Source organism: Abramis brama (genome assembly GCF_963993115.1).
Source record: "Abramis brama genome assembly, chromosome: 3".
NCBI lineage: Eukaryota > Metazoa > Chordata > Actinopteri > Cypriniformes > Leuciscidae > Abramis > Abramis brama.
Genome location: NC_139965.1, coordinates 29,132,838 through 29,150,540, shown reverse-complemented (window position 1 = coordinate 29,150,540; position 17,703 = coordinate 29,132,838). Strand labels below are relative to the sequence as shown.

At 37.0% G+C, this 17,703-nt stretch overlaps 1 protein-coding gene across 2 annotated transcripts in view; it reads left to right on the top strand.

Annotated features, from left to right (window-relative positions):
• The window catches only part of fto (FTO alpha-ketoglutarate dependent dioxygenase), a gene marked incomplete at both ends in the record, with an annotated part of 136,342 nt that extends 121,784 nt beyond the window's left edge, over nucleotides 1–14,558 (top strand). The window contains 2 exons of one of the 2 annotated variants that reach the window (XM_084108873.1): nucleotides 11,134–11,274; nucleotides 13,108–14,558. In XM_084108873.1, coding sequence (XP_083964999.1) covers nucleotides 11,134–11,274; nucleotides 13,108–13,114 — 148 coding nt within the window. Of the gene's footprint in view, nucleotides 1–11,133; nucleotides 11,279–13,107 lie in introns of those variants that run through there. The other variant, XM_084108872.1, reaches the window with a different exon arrangement.
• Between the last annotated feature and the right edge of the window lie 3,145 nt (nucleotides 14,559–17,703).

Sequence of the window (17,703 nt, the reverse complement as noted above, 5' to 3'; positions counted from 1 at the left end):
TAATGGGAATCGCATGAAGCAGAGGAAACAATTACTGCTGCTAAACACAGCAATGCTCAATTATACTTGCAAAAATGTAAAGGTCACATCATGAGGAATAAAATTTTGCTTGATCTTTTGATATGAAAGAGTTCAGTGTACTATGAAAACAATTTTCATAACTTCAACTTTGTCCTGAGTCCAAAATTAAGAAACCACCATTGGAACAAAATACTGAATTGGGGAGACCCATGCTGTTTCTTTGAATTAGAAAAAAAACAAAACATTACCGTGTCGGGCCTGATACTGCTCTTGTGTACTCGTACTCATTAAAATTCTCTGATACCAACAACCAATACCACAGTTCTTTTGACAAAGAAACGCAGACAACAGAGAGCAGATTGGATATATCAGAGAAGGATATCTATGAAGTATATGTATGAAATGAATAGAATGTTAAACAAATCAAATATTTACGCCTTTATAGCTGCTGTGCACAAGCTGGCAAGCGAAAAGTGGACTGGATTGAGCGCGCAGTGGCACAAGCTTGTTGAGCGCACATCCCTTTTTCACAGACATCGCTGGGAAGTTTGTAGTTTAGTCGGATATGGCAATAGCAAAGAAAGTAAAATGAGGAGCATATTACTGACAGTAACTGATGGTAAAGAGAGAGCGCACACTTGTTGTATGCTCTTGATTGTTGATCGTTCACTCTTCACACATGCGCAAACACCCAAAGCACGCACCCAGAAAGCTTTGTGCGTATACTTAGCCTATTAAATTGAGTTCTCTTTCATGTCTTGTGCTTTAACAGACAAATTCGCACAAAATTGCCGTATAGGCAAGTATCCTTGTGAAACATAATCGGTTATGTCTAAAGTGAACATAAACAGTTGAAAAAAAAATGTTAATCTGACAACGAAAGACAAATAAAATGACTTGCTGTTCTTGACTGGTTGAGCTCTCCTGGAGCATCTCTAAATATTCACTGTACTATTAAATAAGGATAAAATATGATTGAGCAATAATATGAACAGTTAAAGTAACAGTACATCAAATAATCCTAATTTTTTTTGCATAACTGTTTTCAACATTGATAATAATTGTAAATATAAATTGCAAATGTTTCTTGAGCAGCAAATCAGCATATTAGAATGATTTCTGAAAGAGCATCTGACACTGAAGACTGGAGTAATGATGCTGAAAATTCAGCTTTGCATCACAGGAATAAATTACAATATTCAAATAGAGAACAGTTATTTTAAATTGCAATTAAAATTTCACAGTATTACAGGGTTTCTTTTTTTTTTTTTTTGGCCTTGGTGAGCAAAAGAGACTTCTTTTAAAAACATAAAAAATCTTACCAATCCCAAACTTTTGAATGGCAGTGTATATACAAAACTTATTAGATATGTAATAAAGTGGCACATTTAATTCTCAGGGTCAGAGATGGGTGAAAATGGTCATTAAAAAGAGTTATGATTATAATTTTATAAGTGGACCTCGACGGGAAAAAGATAACAAAAAACTGTCTGTTATGACCTCTTTAAATAATGATGAACATAAGTTTTGTCCATATTTTCTGTGTATTTGCTACTGTCGTATTGCATTACAAGAGTTTTACTGGAAACTGAGACAAATCTCACATGTTTGTCCTGCTATTGTGCTCCATAGAAACTTTTGTTTGAACTGGAACATTCCCATTGTCCTCTTTAAGAACCTTCTCCAGTTCAATTGTTAATGTGCTCTTTAGTCTCAATGTCTATGTTAGTCCTTAAGGTACGAGTCCACTGCAAAAACACAAAGGCTTCTGTAAACCCTTATTGTGGATTTTCATTTGCGTGTTGACGCTAGTAAAGCTCAGTCAGTGTAGACAAAGGGCTGGGTACATTACACAGCAAATTACTTAATATCAATGGATGGGAAATATCTATTCCATTTACTACAAAGATAGCCTGTTTGATTCTGTCAAGCATGTGTTTACCTATCACTTTCACTGCAATGCTTCATTACCGTTAACACACGCACACATCACCTCCTCCTTATAACAAACACTCACATGCATGCACACAGAATTATTAATTTTTTTCTCTTTCTCCCTCTCTCACACACGCACATACACACGCACACACGCACACAAACACGCACACACACGCATGCACACTGTGTAAACACAAATCCTCCACCCATTACCCATGTCTGTGATTCTGCTATACCTGCTTGTTGCAGTGCCCCAAGGGCCTGTGAGGCCTGAACGCTCCCTTCAACAAATTGTTGGAAGTTCACAGGCTTTTAAATGCCACACTTTTAATTACACTATTTACTTAAAAGGCTGCAAAAAAGCTATTCACACAGCAGGAAGAGCAGGTGATTCAGGACTTCAAACACCTGGTGGATGTTCTCTTTAATTTGATCATTGATTTTTTTTTTTTTTTTTTTTTATTCTGATTACCTGTAGATTATGCATTGCATGAATGCTGCTCATATTTGAATAAATTCCTTTTCTCTTATCTGTCCCTTTGTAATGGTGTCAGTTTTACAGGTAGAATGTGCTATTTCACAGGTGTCATTCGTGAGAACATGACAGTTAACACCTGCGGCTCTCTCTGTAACCATTTCTTAGTAACTGAGACCAGCCTTTCCTGTACTCTGAGTTTCCGGAAGTGAAACGTGTCAATGATAAGTTGTAAAACAGTGGCATTAACAGTGTCTTTTATGTTAGAGCATGGCTCAATTTGTTTCTAATGAGATGACATGAATGAATGCATAATGTTTGAATAGAATAATGATACATGGCTAGTGTCACTTCCCAAAATGATTTTTTTTTTTTTTTTTCACCATTTATACCTCCACTGTAATCATTTAATTATTCAATCCAATCATTTTACGTCATCCGTTGTAATTGTATTCAACGGTTTTATTTGCTGTATATGCACTTGCCTACGTTGTTCAAACTCATTATTAGGATTATTTTCACCATTGTTATTCTGCTTAGTTATGTTGTGCTTTCATTTTAGTAATAGAGTATAAGGTTTTATAATGCATTGTGTATCATAAACTAACTATGAGAACATTTTATTTATTATTTATTAATTTCAGTTCATGTTCATTTATAAATATACCATTGTTCATTGTTATACACTACCCTGGAAATCCAGAGTTCTCGCGAGAGCACAAATTGAATTTGCTCAGCGTGTTTACTCTGGCGTCGAGTAATGACGCTCATTAAATATGCCCTTGTATTCGAGCTGCACCAATCACATTGGGTTACGTCGCTGTGACGTCGAAGTCATTAGTAAACATTGCAAGATGGCTATGGATGAACACCAGTTGTTTGAAACGGCTTTGGCCGCTACAATGCAAGATGTAGACTTGGCTTTTTATCTAAAAGAGGAACAGAAGACGGCGCTCGAATCCTTCCTTTGCAAGAAGGACGTTTTTGCTGTTTTGCCACACCGGATACGGCAAGAGTCTAATCTACCAGTTAGCTCCGCTGGTAGCTAAGGTGTGGGGCTTATTGTTGTGATTGGTCGTAGTGTTATCCAACTGTGTGCAGTGAGATTTTCAAATGCATGCTTGGTGCCGCCCTTCGAGCTGGCCGATTTTCATTAGTCGAAGCCAGACCCTTAATCTTTCAGATTTGGGTCTGGATTTCCAGGCTAGTTATACACCACTGTTAAAAAAAATGTTGTAATGTTTTTGAAAAAAGTGTCAACAAAGCTTTTCCATTTCAATATATTGTAAAATGTAATTTATTCCTGTGATTGCAAAGTTGAATTTTCAGCATCATTACTCCAGTCTTCAGTTTTTTTTTATAACATAGGACCTAATAGATGTCCTATGGCCATCAGACTGCGGTCAAGTGTAGACCAATGAAATTGCAGTATATCTGTCAGGACAGGCCTATATGTCACATTTCTTTCCAATCTGTGATGGCCTCTGTGATGGGCTAAGCGGGTGTATGTTGTGTTAGTGTCCAGGACACATAGGCATACAGGTGTATGTTCTTTTATGTATCCACGAGACTGATTGTTTTACTGGTGCATTTGTCAGTTTTCATGGCAGTGATGTGGCAGACATTTAACATGTTAAACGCAGTGTTAGTGTTCCCAGCCTCGCTGTTATCCACTTCCTGATCACTCAAAGATTTATTGGCCCTCAAACACTCCCCTGTGAAAAACTGCAAACATTCAGAACCTCATAACCTCCTCTCCCTCAGGCACTTTTCTCTCTCTCACACACACACACACATTCACATGCACATATATAGCCCTTTCCTTCTCCTAACCTCTCCATATTTCATTCCGACATGTAAATAAACACCATCAGAGTGAAAAACCCCTAGTGTCGTTTTAAACCTACTAATTAGTTTTGGCCCAGAATATCACAATGTTGTATGTGGCAGGCTGTCACCTCACTAGGTTGGACGTGTCAGGGCACAAGTTACTGCAACACTATTTGTTTTTGCTTAGATGATATCCAAAGGGACCGCAGTCCAGGTGGGAAAACGTCCAAAGGGGATCATTGAGACCCGTGCAGCTTCATTCAAATGTCATTTTACTGAACTGACTGACAAACAACTTCAAACCTGATTGTTGCCCTCTTTACACACTTCTCCTTATTACTACCTGTCTTCGTGTGTAGTGGCGTGTCGTGTGCTGTAAACCGGTGCTAGTGTTGACATCTGGCTGCGTTCTTTCATGAGGCCTGAGGGGGGCGATCGGAGGGGCGTGTGGGATAATTTGTTACGGTGTTAACAGGCTAATAGACGTCCACCTGGTTTTGAGAGTTCAGAGACAGCAGTGGCCTCCTCTGCAATCAGCTTAAGACTTCAGCCCCTTTTTATTACCCCAATTATGAGAGCCGTTTAGAGGCAACCGCTGTGTGTGTTTTTCATGTCATCTGGTTGGTTTAGGATCCAGACAGCCACTCTCACCACATCAAACGAGCCCGTCTGAGTAAAGGTGTGCTGGCGGGGTCTTTCCCTATTTTCTCTTGCGGTGTCTGTGTGTCCTATACTAGAGCTTGGGAGAGCTGGTTTCATGTGGTCTGCTGTGAGCTGTTGGAGTACAGACGCAAAAGGCCTCCTGCCTCTGGTGGACTCATTGCCTTCCACCCAAATATAGCTCCGCTCATTGACTCCCAAACTTACACTCATGGCAAATTAAAGAAAAAAAGGGGGAAAACCCAACTTTGTTTTTTTTTGTTTTTGTTTTTTTTTAGCCATTTATTGAGGATAATGGTAGATCCGATGCTAGTTCTATTTGCCTCAGGTTTTTAAAATGATCACATGCCAGTCATTTACCCAGACAGTCACCCATCCACATAGACATGTTTACTAAATATTTAGTTACTTACTTACACAAAAAAAATGCTTGGTTGTTTCAACCCATGTTTGGATCAAATATGGACAAACCCAACCGTTGGGTTTAAATTTAAAGTTTAAATTTACATATTTAAACCACTGTTGGGTTTGTCCATATTTGACCTAAACATAGGCTGAGTAGTTTTTAATTTTTAATTTCATATTTTTGAACCGAGTAGTTTTAAATTTTTAATTACATAGTTTTTCATTTTTAATGTACTTTTTTTTTTCAATTTTATTTTTAATTAGTCTTTTCTGTTTAGTTTATTTTTTTTTTTATTTTTTTTATATAGTCATGAAAAAGTACTTTAGTTTCAGTTTTTCCTTGTAAGGTTTTATTTTTTATTTCAGTTAACATTTTTTTTGTATTATTATTCTAGTTATAGTTCTGCATGGATTCACAAATGATCTGAGGATGGACACTTGGTTTCTGACAGGAAATCAATGAAACTGAATCATTGCTGTTCCTAAAACTCATTGACAAATAATGTCCATTTACATCCAGTTTAGATCAACTCCATTTCAGTTCAGAAACAATAAAAAAGTAACCAGAAAAAAAAAGAAAGAAAGAAAGACAGACCCTACGGGATTATCTGAAGAATCTGTTAAAGATGTTATCAGTGTGCTTGTTCGTACTCTTATATTGGAGATGTGATTGCTTGCATGAGCCTTAGAGCCAAACTGTGATTTATGATCAGCTCACTTGTTTTTGCATGACTCATTTGATGGTATTTTCTGAACGGGGCCAATCACTGCCAAAAATCATAAAACTACACACCTGTGTGTCGACCTACATACACCCTTCACACCTGTGCGCGTGAAATGAGAACAAAGAAATCTGAAAAGGAAAAAAAAATATCTAAAATTTACAGCAGGCACATCCAGAATTTGTATAGACGCACCGCTGAACAAAAACTGCTAACACAGGCTAACCTCACCGTAATGTCTTAATCAAACAGCCCATTTGTAGCTGTACGGTTGTAAATGATCTCCTGGTGGGCTAATGCAATTAGCATTGTCTTCTGTCTGTGTACCCAGCATTTTAGCCCTACATCTATCAGCGTAATGGTGGCGGGCAGAAGCTCTGATGTTGTCTAATAAGGGCATTTTACTCCTTTTAAGAGAGGGGGGCAGGTAATGTATGACCTTGGAGGTGAAGTCCATCGCCGTGTTATAAACCACAGCGATATGTCAAAGAGAGGGAAAGTCCAACTAAAAAGAGGTTTTAATCATTTCATTTATCAGTTCCTTCTTGCTTTTCACTCCCCCTCTCCTCTAGTTTATCTCAGTTGGAGGAGGATACAGAGAGCGAGGGAAATCGATGCGGAGAACATTACAGTAAAATGTATTGATCAGACACAGAGAGAGCCTTGCGTGCTGCCCAGATATGGCCTAGTGATGCAATGCTTAAAGGAATTTATCCACTGCCTTCTGCATTAACCTTTTATTGACTGCTTGCCTGTCCATAATTAACACTCACTTTAGCTAAAGTGGTTAGTTTCAGCTGGGAGGCCAGGTGTGCGTGTATGCGTTGTATTGTTCGCAGACCGAGTCGAAGTTCAAGTGCACCGAATGTGTCGGGTGGGAGTATGTGAGCCACCCCCCAGAAGAACAGAGGTGATAGATCTCCTTCCCTCCACATTAGCTTGCTATTCCAGCAGGCCTGGCTGTAGGGTTATAGGGTTTCAGAGCAAATTGAAATGAGTGATTGTAACGTCGATCTCTCCTGAGCGCGGGTCAGATGGGAGAGGTAGACTGCATCTCGCAGAGGTTAATCTGTATGGATGGTTGGCATACACTTCCAAATATACTTCCAATAGTATACACACACACACACACACACACACACACACACACACACACACACACACATACGTTGTGTTTTTTGGGGACTTTCTTTATTCTGTACAAACTGAATATTCTATCCCTTTACACTAACACTACCCATCACAGAAAACTTTCTGCTATTTTACATTTTCAAAAAAGATCATTCTGTATGATTTATAAGCAGGACCAAAAAATGTCACAACAATGATTTTGGATATTGCCATCTTTGTGGGTACATTTTGTCCCCATAATGTAGGGTTTACCAGGCCACAGACACACTTTGACTGCAGATGGGAAGTGATTCAACATTATGAAATTAAAAAGGTCTATATTTTGGGAGGTTGCTTAACATCTTTCTGAATTTATTTACTCTCACCACAGATAATGCTGTATCATCTTAAAGGGAAAATCCCATCCTGATTTACTCACCATCTTGTTTTTCAAAACTCTTATGTCTTTATTGTTGTTATTATTATTATTATTATTATTATTATTCGTGGAACACAAAAGGAGGTGTTTTAATTAAAGTCCAAGCTGCTGTTTTCTTTACAATGAAAGTAAATAGTGACCATGGCTGTCAAGTAAGATATTTTGGGAGTAATTAATACAATTTTGGTCTCTTCTACACGCAAAACTATTATATGACACCATAATTATTATAATATAGAGCGAACATTTTCTACTGCTTATCTGTTCTTTTTGGAGCCTGACAGTTTCAGGTCACCTTTCACTTGTATCGTATGTAAAAGAGATCATTCTAATATTCTTTCAGAAATCATTCTAATATGTTGATTTGGGGCTCAAGAAACATTTCTTATCACAGTTGAAAAAAGTTTCATTCAATTTTTATTCTATTTTAAATATTTTTATGGAAGCCGACACAGTCTTTACTGTCAGTTTTGATCAATTTAATGTGCTCTTTCTAAACGTGTATTTATTTCTTTAAAAAAGAAAAATAAATACTGCCCCCACACTTTTGAACGGTATAGTGCATGTTAATTTATACACTGTAAAAAATTATCGTGATTTTAACGGTAAAAGACTGTAAAAATGCTACAGTGAAAAACGATGAAAAAGTTTCCGTACTATATACAGTAAATAACTGTGATAGATCTAATGGTACATTTAATGTAATTTTACTGTAAAATACCGTTAAATTTACAATTTTTGAAAGTGAAAAAGAACAACTCATTGAATAATTTACAGTGAAAAACCGTAAATTGACATTCCCACAATTCCCTGCGTGACACTTCACATTTGATCTATTTTTGTTAAAATAACTGTTTCTTCATAGTTTTCTTAGTTTGTTCTAATCAGTTATGTACATTAGGGTTTTATGTTACATTTAATGTTGTTAAATTAATGTTTATTGCATTTTTAAAATTTCATGTGTGTTACCATGATGGTGTTTAATGTTTGTGTGAATGACACTGTGCAGCTTCTATTATATTAGTATTACATTTCTTGTGGAAGAACTACTTGTGATGAGCTTTGATTGATCATGTGTCTCTCATCACTGCTGTGATTGTTGGTTATCAGTGTATTACAATGGTACAAAACAAATATTAATACTTCAATAGGACGGTAAATTCACATTATATCAGATAATAAAATACGGTTTATTACTGTACATTTTAAGTTAAGTCTGTAAAACCAATAACGTTGCTACCGTATTTTTGACGGTAAAGTTCTGGCAACCACAGCTGCCGGTTTTTTACCGTAAAAATCACGGTTAATTTTTTACAGTGTACAGCCTTTAAATGCTGTAAAAGTATTGTTTATTGTTAGTATAACAGCTTCGACATTCTGCTAAACTTCTCCAATTGTGTTCCACCTGTCATTCACAAGTTAGAAACAACATAAGAGTGAGTCAATGATCCCAAAATGTTAGGTTTTGTGCAAACAATCCCTTTAAGTGTGTATGTTTGAGTGGATCTTTATGGCTAGCATTCATTCCATTGTGGTCTCTTTCACCACAGTCTATTTACTTCAGTTACCTCTTCTCTGTCTCTTCCAATAATCCAGTAAATGATGAGAGAGTTTAAACACACACGCATGCGTGTATATAACGAGCTCTCATATTATTTATGAACTGATGTGCTACATTAGGGTACTTAGCGCATGTTAACGGATGTTATTGTCAAGCCCTGATGCAGTATGAGGATGATATATCGAAGCGCTATATGCTAATTCCACCCTCGGCGTGTAATGCAGCCTCTCATGTGGCTGGTGAAGTTGGACAGACAGCACTTAACAGGAGAGCCACTCTACCATTAAGTGGCCCTTACAAAATATATAACCACAAATAGTGTCAGAGAGGGGCTGTCCTCTGACCACGGGACAGCACAGACTCATCCATAACATTGGCCTCCTCTGGGCACCGCTGCAGTCTTTGAGTGGATGAACATGAGTGTTTATTATAGGCTATGATTGCTTGAGACGAGCATTTGTGCCAGAACTTTGTGTATTTGTGAGGATAGTGATTATTCATGTAAGTCTGTAAAGTGTGTCAGTCCCACACCACTAATGATGCTAAACTGATTTTTTTTTAAACGTTATTTGAAGCAATTTTGAGTGATGCTTCCCCATGCAAACCTCCCCACCAGAATGCTAGGTTGTTGTGTGTGGTTGCCAAGGTGTTGCTATGTGGTTGCTATGGTAGTTGCTTACTGGCTCAAGTCCAAAGAATCCACCCACCCCAAGTCCCTATGATATTTTGTTTCCTAATTTTGGCTCATAATTTTTCCAGATATTTTAAAATGAAAAATGACACATTTCTGAAGAAGTCTCTTATGCTCACTAAAGCTGCATTTATTTGATCAAAAGTACAGTAAAACAGTACTAATGTGGAATTATTACAATGTAATAGTTGAATATTTAATTTTTATAATATATTTTAAAATATAAATAATGTATTCATGTGACAGCTGAATTTTCAAATCATTCTAATATGCAGATTTGGTGGTCAATAAAACGTCTTATGCATTAACTCATTTAAAAAAAAAAAAAGTTTAACACACACACACACATAGTTTCTTCATATTTATGAGAAGCTATGTTGTCATATTCTAGTGAAAAACCACACTGAATGTTAATTAGGTAACAAAATGAAATGCTGCAACATCAAAGTTACTTTGGAATTAAAGCCACAGGCTTCACCTGCGCAGGTGTAAATGATTGAGATATTAATCAGCACTGGCCAGGTGCGTTTAGAATGTGATTTACACTGCTTACACTTGTAGGATTGCAGAAGTGCATTCCTAAGGCTTCCTTCAAAGGAGGAGCAAGGGGATGATGCCATACCCCCCCCCCCCCCCCCCCCCCCCCACACACACACAAAAGCTGCACAGTCCTCTGCTTTTTTATAAACGTGTCATTAGGGCAGGTTATTGTGTGTTGTAAAGAAATCAGGAAATGAGTGTGTGGACTGCCCCTAGACAAACACACACGTCTTTGTGTGTTTAAGGCGAAATTAACTATTCACGCAAACCCTGGAAAACACACACAGTAGCCTGGGGGTGTTTTCGAGTCAATTAAGACATTTTCATTGTATACACTACAGTTAAAAAAAGTTTGGGGTCAGTAATATTTTTTTAAAGTTTGGTGCTCACGAAGCATTTCTTATTTATATCAATGTTAAAAACTGTTGTGCTGCTTAATATTTTTGTGGAAACCTGGGGTACATTTTTGATGAATACAAAGTTCAAAAGAATAGCATTTATTTGAAACTGAATTATTTGTAGCATTCTAAATGTCTTTCTTGTCACTTTTGATCAATTTAATGTCTTTGATGAATACATTTATTATTTTTTTCAAGAAGAGAATCTCAATGACCCTAAACTTTTTAACTTCAATGTAAAAATATAATAAATATTGCATTTATTTATTTAGTTAGTTAGTTTTAGTTTTTATATTATATCTATCAAATTATCAAGTTTGTAATTCATTTTCTGTCCCAACAGATGCCAATCCAGCCTGGCACAGACCTTGCCCCCTGAGGAAGCACCTGTCGACCGCCCCTATTGGAGTAATGACGATCCTGACATGCCCCTCCCCTTTGACCTCTCTGACATCATCAACCGCGTCGAGTCACTTCTCTGGAGGTAAAGTTGAATTACTGTGTTTTTGTTGACATCTTATGTTTTCTTTAAAGGCACACTGTGAAACTTTTCAACCTTCATAATATATTTCCAAGACCCTTGTGATGGTACATCGACTTACAATAGGTTGAATGACACGTCTGCCATAGCCTGACGGGGTCTGTATCGCTTTTACTGGCACTATGTAACTTCGGGGTTCGGGTAGTAACCAGAGCACAAAAAGAACTACAAAATTCGACTGCTTTACGGCATACGTCACTTCCCCCACCACTTCCTCAAATTTGGACGTGAGAGGCCAACCAGCATTTGTTTTCGGCTTTCGTGCGTATGTTTTTGTCATGGGGCTGTTTACACCTGGCCACTTCATGCGTTTTCTCAGATCGGATAGCTATCTGATCCTGAAAAGACCAGGTGTAAATGCCCTCCGAAACGCATTCAAGACGGATTTGAATCCGATCGCTCAAACCACTTCAGGAGGAGGTCTGAGACGCATTCCAGGCGAAACTGGACAAGTGTAAATGCATCTGGTTGTTGAAACCACATATGTAAATTGTACTCCTCTCAAAAATGCTAAAAATAAAAACGTGTGAGAGCGTGTTATAGGCTATATGTTATAGACAGATATGACGACGCTACTGGAACACGCATCACTGCAGATGAGCAACTGAGCATAGTCATCAAGAGAACGTGCAAACTATCGCAAATCAAAGTGAACGTAAGTCGCAGACGCTTAACACACAATCATCATCATTAAAAGTAAAGAAATGAAATGATCTTACCAGGGCTGTTACTGCTCTCTCTTATTGCAGTCTTTGATTTTGAAATTTTAGCTGATGATCAATAAAATGCAGCTCATATCTGTTGCTTTCGGTGACGTGCACTCCATTAAATCTGCATACAGCACGGGAATTGAAGATCGGATTTAAATCCGTTTCGCAAAAACACATTTATGTGACCAGGTGTAAATGGAATTGTTTTGATAAATCAGATAGCTATCCGATCTGAGAAAACGCATGAAGTGGCCAGTAAATAAATCTCTTATTTGTAAACTTGTTTGCATTCTATGTTGTATGTTGTTGCGCTTGCTTGTAGTATGTTTTTTTTATATGCTGTTCATTCATTTATTGCTGATAATTAGACCAGTCCAATAATTTCCACATATGTCTAGCTAGCTTTCGATTATCAGAGCTGTTAACAGACTTGCTAAAAAAACACTTGTTTCTCTTACGTGTTTTTTTGCGTTATGTTTTATAGCTTGCCTCACGAACTAGTTTGCCAGCTGAACTCAGGTGTTGTGAGGTGTATTTATCACGTAGTCCTGAGGGATATCAGACGACGCTGTTGACGTTGATTCTTGCGATTATCATGAGAACAGTTTTTAATATCTCACATAATTATCAGGACATAAATAAGCCTAACGTAGAGGTTGTAAATAGTGTAAACGAGTACAATTTGCAAACTATTATGATAAATTGCAATATTCATGTCTTCGGAGTCTATCTGTGCCTATTCCATGCCCGATGCAGGTACCGGTGTACAGGGTGGGAGGTGGGGGGGTGGAGGGGTATTTACGACAGTGCAAGTATTCCATAGCGACTCTAGGGGTCGCTATTTGACAAAAACACAATTCCTTCACAGTGTGCCTTTAATGTAGAGATTGGTATTAAAATAATTGAAATAATTGGCCTTAAGGATTGTTAGCCATTTATGATGATCAGATCAGATCTGATGATGTTCAATCTGTCAATTTTGTGATTGAAAAGTGCTTCATAGATTGATACAGTAAAGCATAAATTCTCAAAATGTGACTTACTTTCACTTTTTCTTTCCTTCTAGGATGTAAGATGTTAGTAAAAGAGGGAGATAAATGGAGAGAAAGAATGTTATGGGTGGATGTTAGGAGATAGTGGCCATGATGGAGATGACAGGTGACAAAAAACAGTACAACACACACCTGTTCAGTTTCTCCTTTCTGGCCCACCTTTGCCTGAAGACCAACATTCACCTTCACACACACCACATTGAGGTCCACTCGGATGGACCGACGGAATTAAGGATGGATACCGGGGTGCATACAGGGTGACATCTGGACGGGACATTTTATTTCCTATTTCCATCAGTATCGTTTACTATCACTTTAACAGAGTCCGTAGTGTTACAATGACCATTCATAGATGCATATCAGTAGTAGCCTATCCATAAATATACGTATATATAAATATATATCCATAAATGTATGTGTTTTCCTTCAGTTCTCCATATATCCTCTGAAGCTTTTTTTGGACAGACATTATATAGATGTACACAGTATACACAGTTCACTTCTCCTCTATGTGTGTGTTTGTCTGCGTGCCATCTTTTGAGGAAGAAAGTCGGTAAAAAAGGATATGAGATTGTGGAGGTGTGATGACATCATTAACGGGTGTCATATGCGTGCTGTTGCCTTTTACCTGGCGTATTGTCTAGGGATTTAGTATGTTTGTATTTGCCCCAAGTGTGTTTGAATGTTTGTGTGCGCGTCCTTCTGAATGTTTGTAGGGAGAAGGTAAAGATAATGGTGTTAGACTGACTTTGTCGATGATGTTTGTCTAGGTGCATGCAGTACGAGGTACACACATGTATGTAATCGTGTAGGCGGTTTTATTTCTGTGTGACTGAATTTGAGTGTGTGTGTGTGTGTGTGTGTATACAAAAGATGTTTTTCTCCCAAGCCAAGTAGTGTCAATAGACGGCTTTTACTGAGTTCCCAGGAGAACTTACACCCCTTGTGTCGCATTATTCTCGCAGCTCATTGGCTCTTAACCTTTCAATAACGCCTGCCTATGTCTGAAATGCTGCCAGTTTCGGGAGGAATGCACTCGAACATCTTTTAATGAGTGAAGGAGGAAAAGCACTTTGATGTCCTCTAAATGAATGAAGGATGAATGAAAAAGGGATGACTGTTGAAGTCCTGCAGCTTTCTTTTTGTTTTTTATGCTTTTCTATGTCATCAGTGTTAATGTAGAAGATTCATATTATAGTATTCGATGAAGATGCTTAAATGTGTTTTATACTTTTGAAGTTTTTGAGTTGTCATTGGTTGCCAAATACTGTGTTCTTGCTGAGTAAATGCTGTGAGGTTGGTTTATAAATATATATGTGCATATATAATCTTTATTTCATTGTGGGGTTTTTTTCTGTATTCTTTTCCGGAGTGCCACAAGCCCCACTGCTTTTCTGGAAGCATTGTGCGTGCAAAGCACTAGTTATGATAGAAATAAAATACAATGCTGGTTTATCAATCAGTACATGGTTATTCATTATTTGTTGTATGAAATTTTATTTGTACATTGGTAGCCATTTATAAAAAAAAATATTAAAATAATTTATCTGTGCATTCAGATAGTTACTCATAGTCACCATCAATATAAATAACCTATGGATATTTCATCCATTATATAATTTTTTAATGGTCAATTAATGGAATTTTATGAAATACTGTAATAGAAGTGTTACCTATAATAATACTGTAATAGAAGTGTTACCTATAATAACAGTTCGATCCAAAAGTCAGAGAGCAGTGAAAATGCCTTTACTTTGCTCAGATTTAATTCAATGCTTTTTTGTTGTTGTTTGTTTATTTTATATTATAAATGACTATATCAGCATTTGAGGGAAAAGTTGAATTTAAAACTGTGCACATTTCAGAATGGTTTAGTATTTGGTTTATTGACTAGAAGTCCAAGCGAGAAAATCTGGTCTTTTGTAAAAATGAGCTCACTTGATCCATGCCAAAAAATAATAATTGAGTGACCTTGAAACTTTTTAAAATTTCCAGGTTTAAATTCATTTTTGAATCTCAGATGTGGTTTAAGACGTTTGGATCAAACTTTGTCTTGTGTATCATTCTTGTATATTTCTTATCCTCTCACATCTATTATGGGGACCAATAGACTCGTTTAAGCTCTTGTCTCAGCTCTATTAAAGTGTGTGTGTGTGTGTGTGTGTGTTGCCTGTAGGGGTTGGAGGTGTTTCCTCTAGTCTGTAGTGAAGGTGTGATAGATGGCTGAGCCTCAGGTGAGCAGGTGATCGGTGAATGGCCACTCTAAACTTCACTGCAGTCTGTTTTCAGGCATGTGTGCACAGGTATGCATTGTTCTAAGGTCATCAGTAGTTTCTCTCTTACATTACTGTTGGTGAGAAGAAGATGACCAGGTGCATGTGGAATTAAGTACATTTGTGTGTGTGTGTGTGTGTGTGTGTGTGTGTGTGTGTGTGTGTGTGTGTGTGTGTGTCCTACAGGCATGCTGATTATTATATGATTGACAGCTAAGTTAAAGTTGGATCACATCTCAGAGGTGACATTCAACAAACATGCATGATTTGAAGGACAAATGCATTGTTACACATTATATTTAATACTGTTATGACTGATAATGCACTGAACAGTTTTTTTTCCCCCATCACAATATAGCTGTTGAGTTTGTAATCCTAAAACCTGGAAGAGATTTTGTTTCCTTGGGATTTTTCCTATGGGTTGGAGTCAATGTATGATTCAAATCTGTGGTTGGCATTATTTTTACTTTCTCTTCTATCTTACAGCTTTAGAAGACATGACTTGTGTAGCACATGAATCATATGAACCACTTTTATGGTGTTTCTTCTGTCATTTTTATAGCTTGACAGCCAATGTCATTGCATGCTTTCATTGAATGGAAAAGAGCAGCAATATTCTGTCACAGATCTCCAGATGTGTTAAAGCTGAGTAAAGTAATGGCAGAATTTAAATGCTGTGATCTGAGACCATTGTTTTATACTTAATTTTGCCTGTTTTTGATTTAAAAAAAGCAAAAAAGCACATATCTGGTGAGTGCAGACAATATCACCGCAAACTTGAGGTTGTGTGTGTGTGCTAACATGTACTCATGAGTCCACATCTCAACACAGTCTGAAGAGTGAGTTATTCAGTGAGACAGCGAGTCCCAAGAGCACCGTGTGTGTCCACATGATGAACACATAATGCAGTTCTCCCAGTTAACCAGCAATGAGTAGACCTGTCAGACCCATGAACCTCATGGTTACTGCATGATGCTGCCATGACAACACTCCTCAGTGCTGTGTGGGTTAAACGGCCACTCACGCCTGTCATGGCTGCCCAAGCAATGAGGACTAACAACCATGTGGCCCCCTGATAGCACTAGCATAGGAGAAGAACCGAGATTGTGCATTTCAGTGATTTCAGTATGGATAAAGGACGTTGTTAGTGCTCTTATAAAATGTCTGTATGACAAAAGATGCCAATGTTAAATAAATAATCATTTATTAATAATATTAAATTATTCTGTCATGTAATAGGCTACAATTCATTAGCATTACTGTTTGCTCGCAGGTAGTGCACGTCTGAAAATTGATACTTTTTAATTATCAGTATTTTAGTCTTTTAGTTTTTCGATAAACATATTGAAAACACCTTGAAACATGATATGCTAATAAGAAAATGCTAATTATGTTTATGTTAGATCAAATATATACTTATATGCAGAGAATATACTCTACAGCTATTTTAACAATTTAAAATAACTGTTTTCTGTTTGAATATATTGTAAAATGTAATTCATTTTTGTGATCGCAAAGCTGAATTTTCAGCATCAATACTCCAGTCTTCAGTGTCAGATGTTCCTTCAGAAATCATTCTAATATGCTTATTTGCTGCTCAAGAAACATTTCTTAACATTATCAATGTTGAAAACCTGTGCTGCTTAATATTTTAATAATGAATCGAAAGTTAAAAATAACAGCGTTTGTTTGAAATAAAAAATAATTAGTAAATGGCTTTAATGTCACTTTTGGTAAATTGAAAAATTGACAAATTTGATAAATTGCTGAATTTCTTTCAAAAAATCAGTGGAACAGAAGTGTCATAAAAGTCAATAAAACAATTTACTCATGAGAAAATCTAAATTGTTATGACCAAATATAGAATTGTTTCTTTATATATTTTTTCTTACCACCTTGGCAGTTTTTTTTTTCTTCTTCTTGTTCTAAGCATAAATCCAACTAAATGTATAGAGATGTGTGCTTAAAACTAGTATATACCCATGTGGTAAGAATGTTAAACCTACTTCAAGATGTATATTCTGAAATCGTAATCTTGCACAGTGTAATTTTTGAGCAAATTTTGGGTTGTTTAGATATTTGTACTACAAAACAAATAAAAATACAGAAAAATACTTTTTTGTTCAGTGTAGGTATGTAGTGCACGTGGTTTGAGAACAGAGGCTCTTACTGTAGTTTGCTCATTACAGGATGCAAGGATCCAGGGCTCTCAGCAGTATGTATGTGTGTGTGTGTCCGTGTTTGTGATGGAACGGATCTGGCTTTTGACTGATGCGCTGATAGTGATGTGAAACTCTTGGAGCACATTTTTGGCACTTGAGTGAAGGGACACTGCTG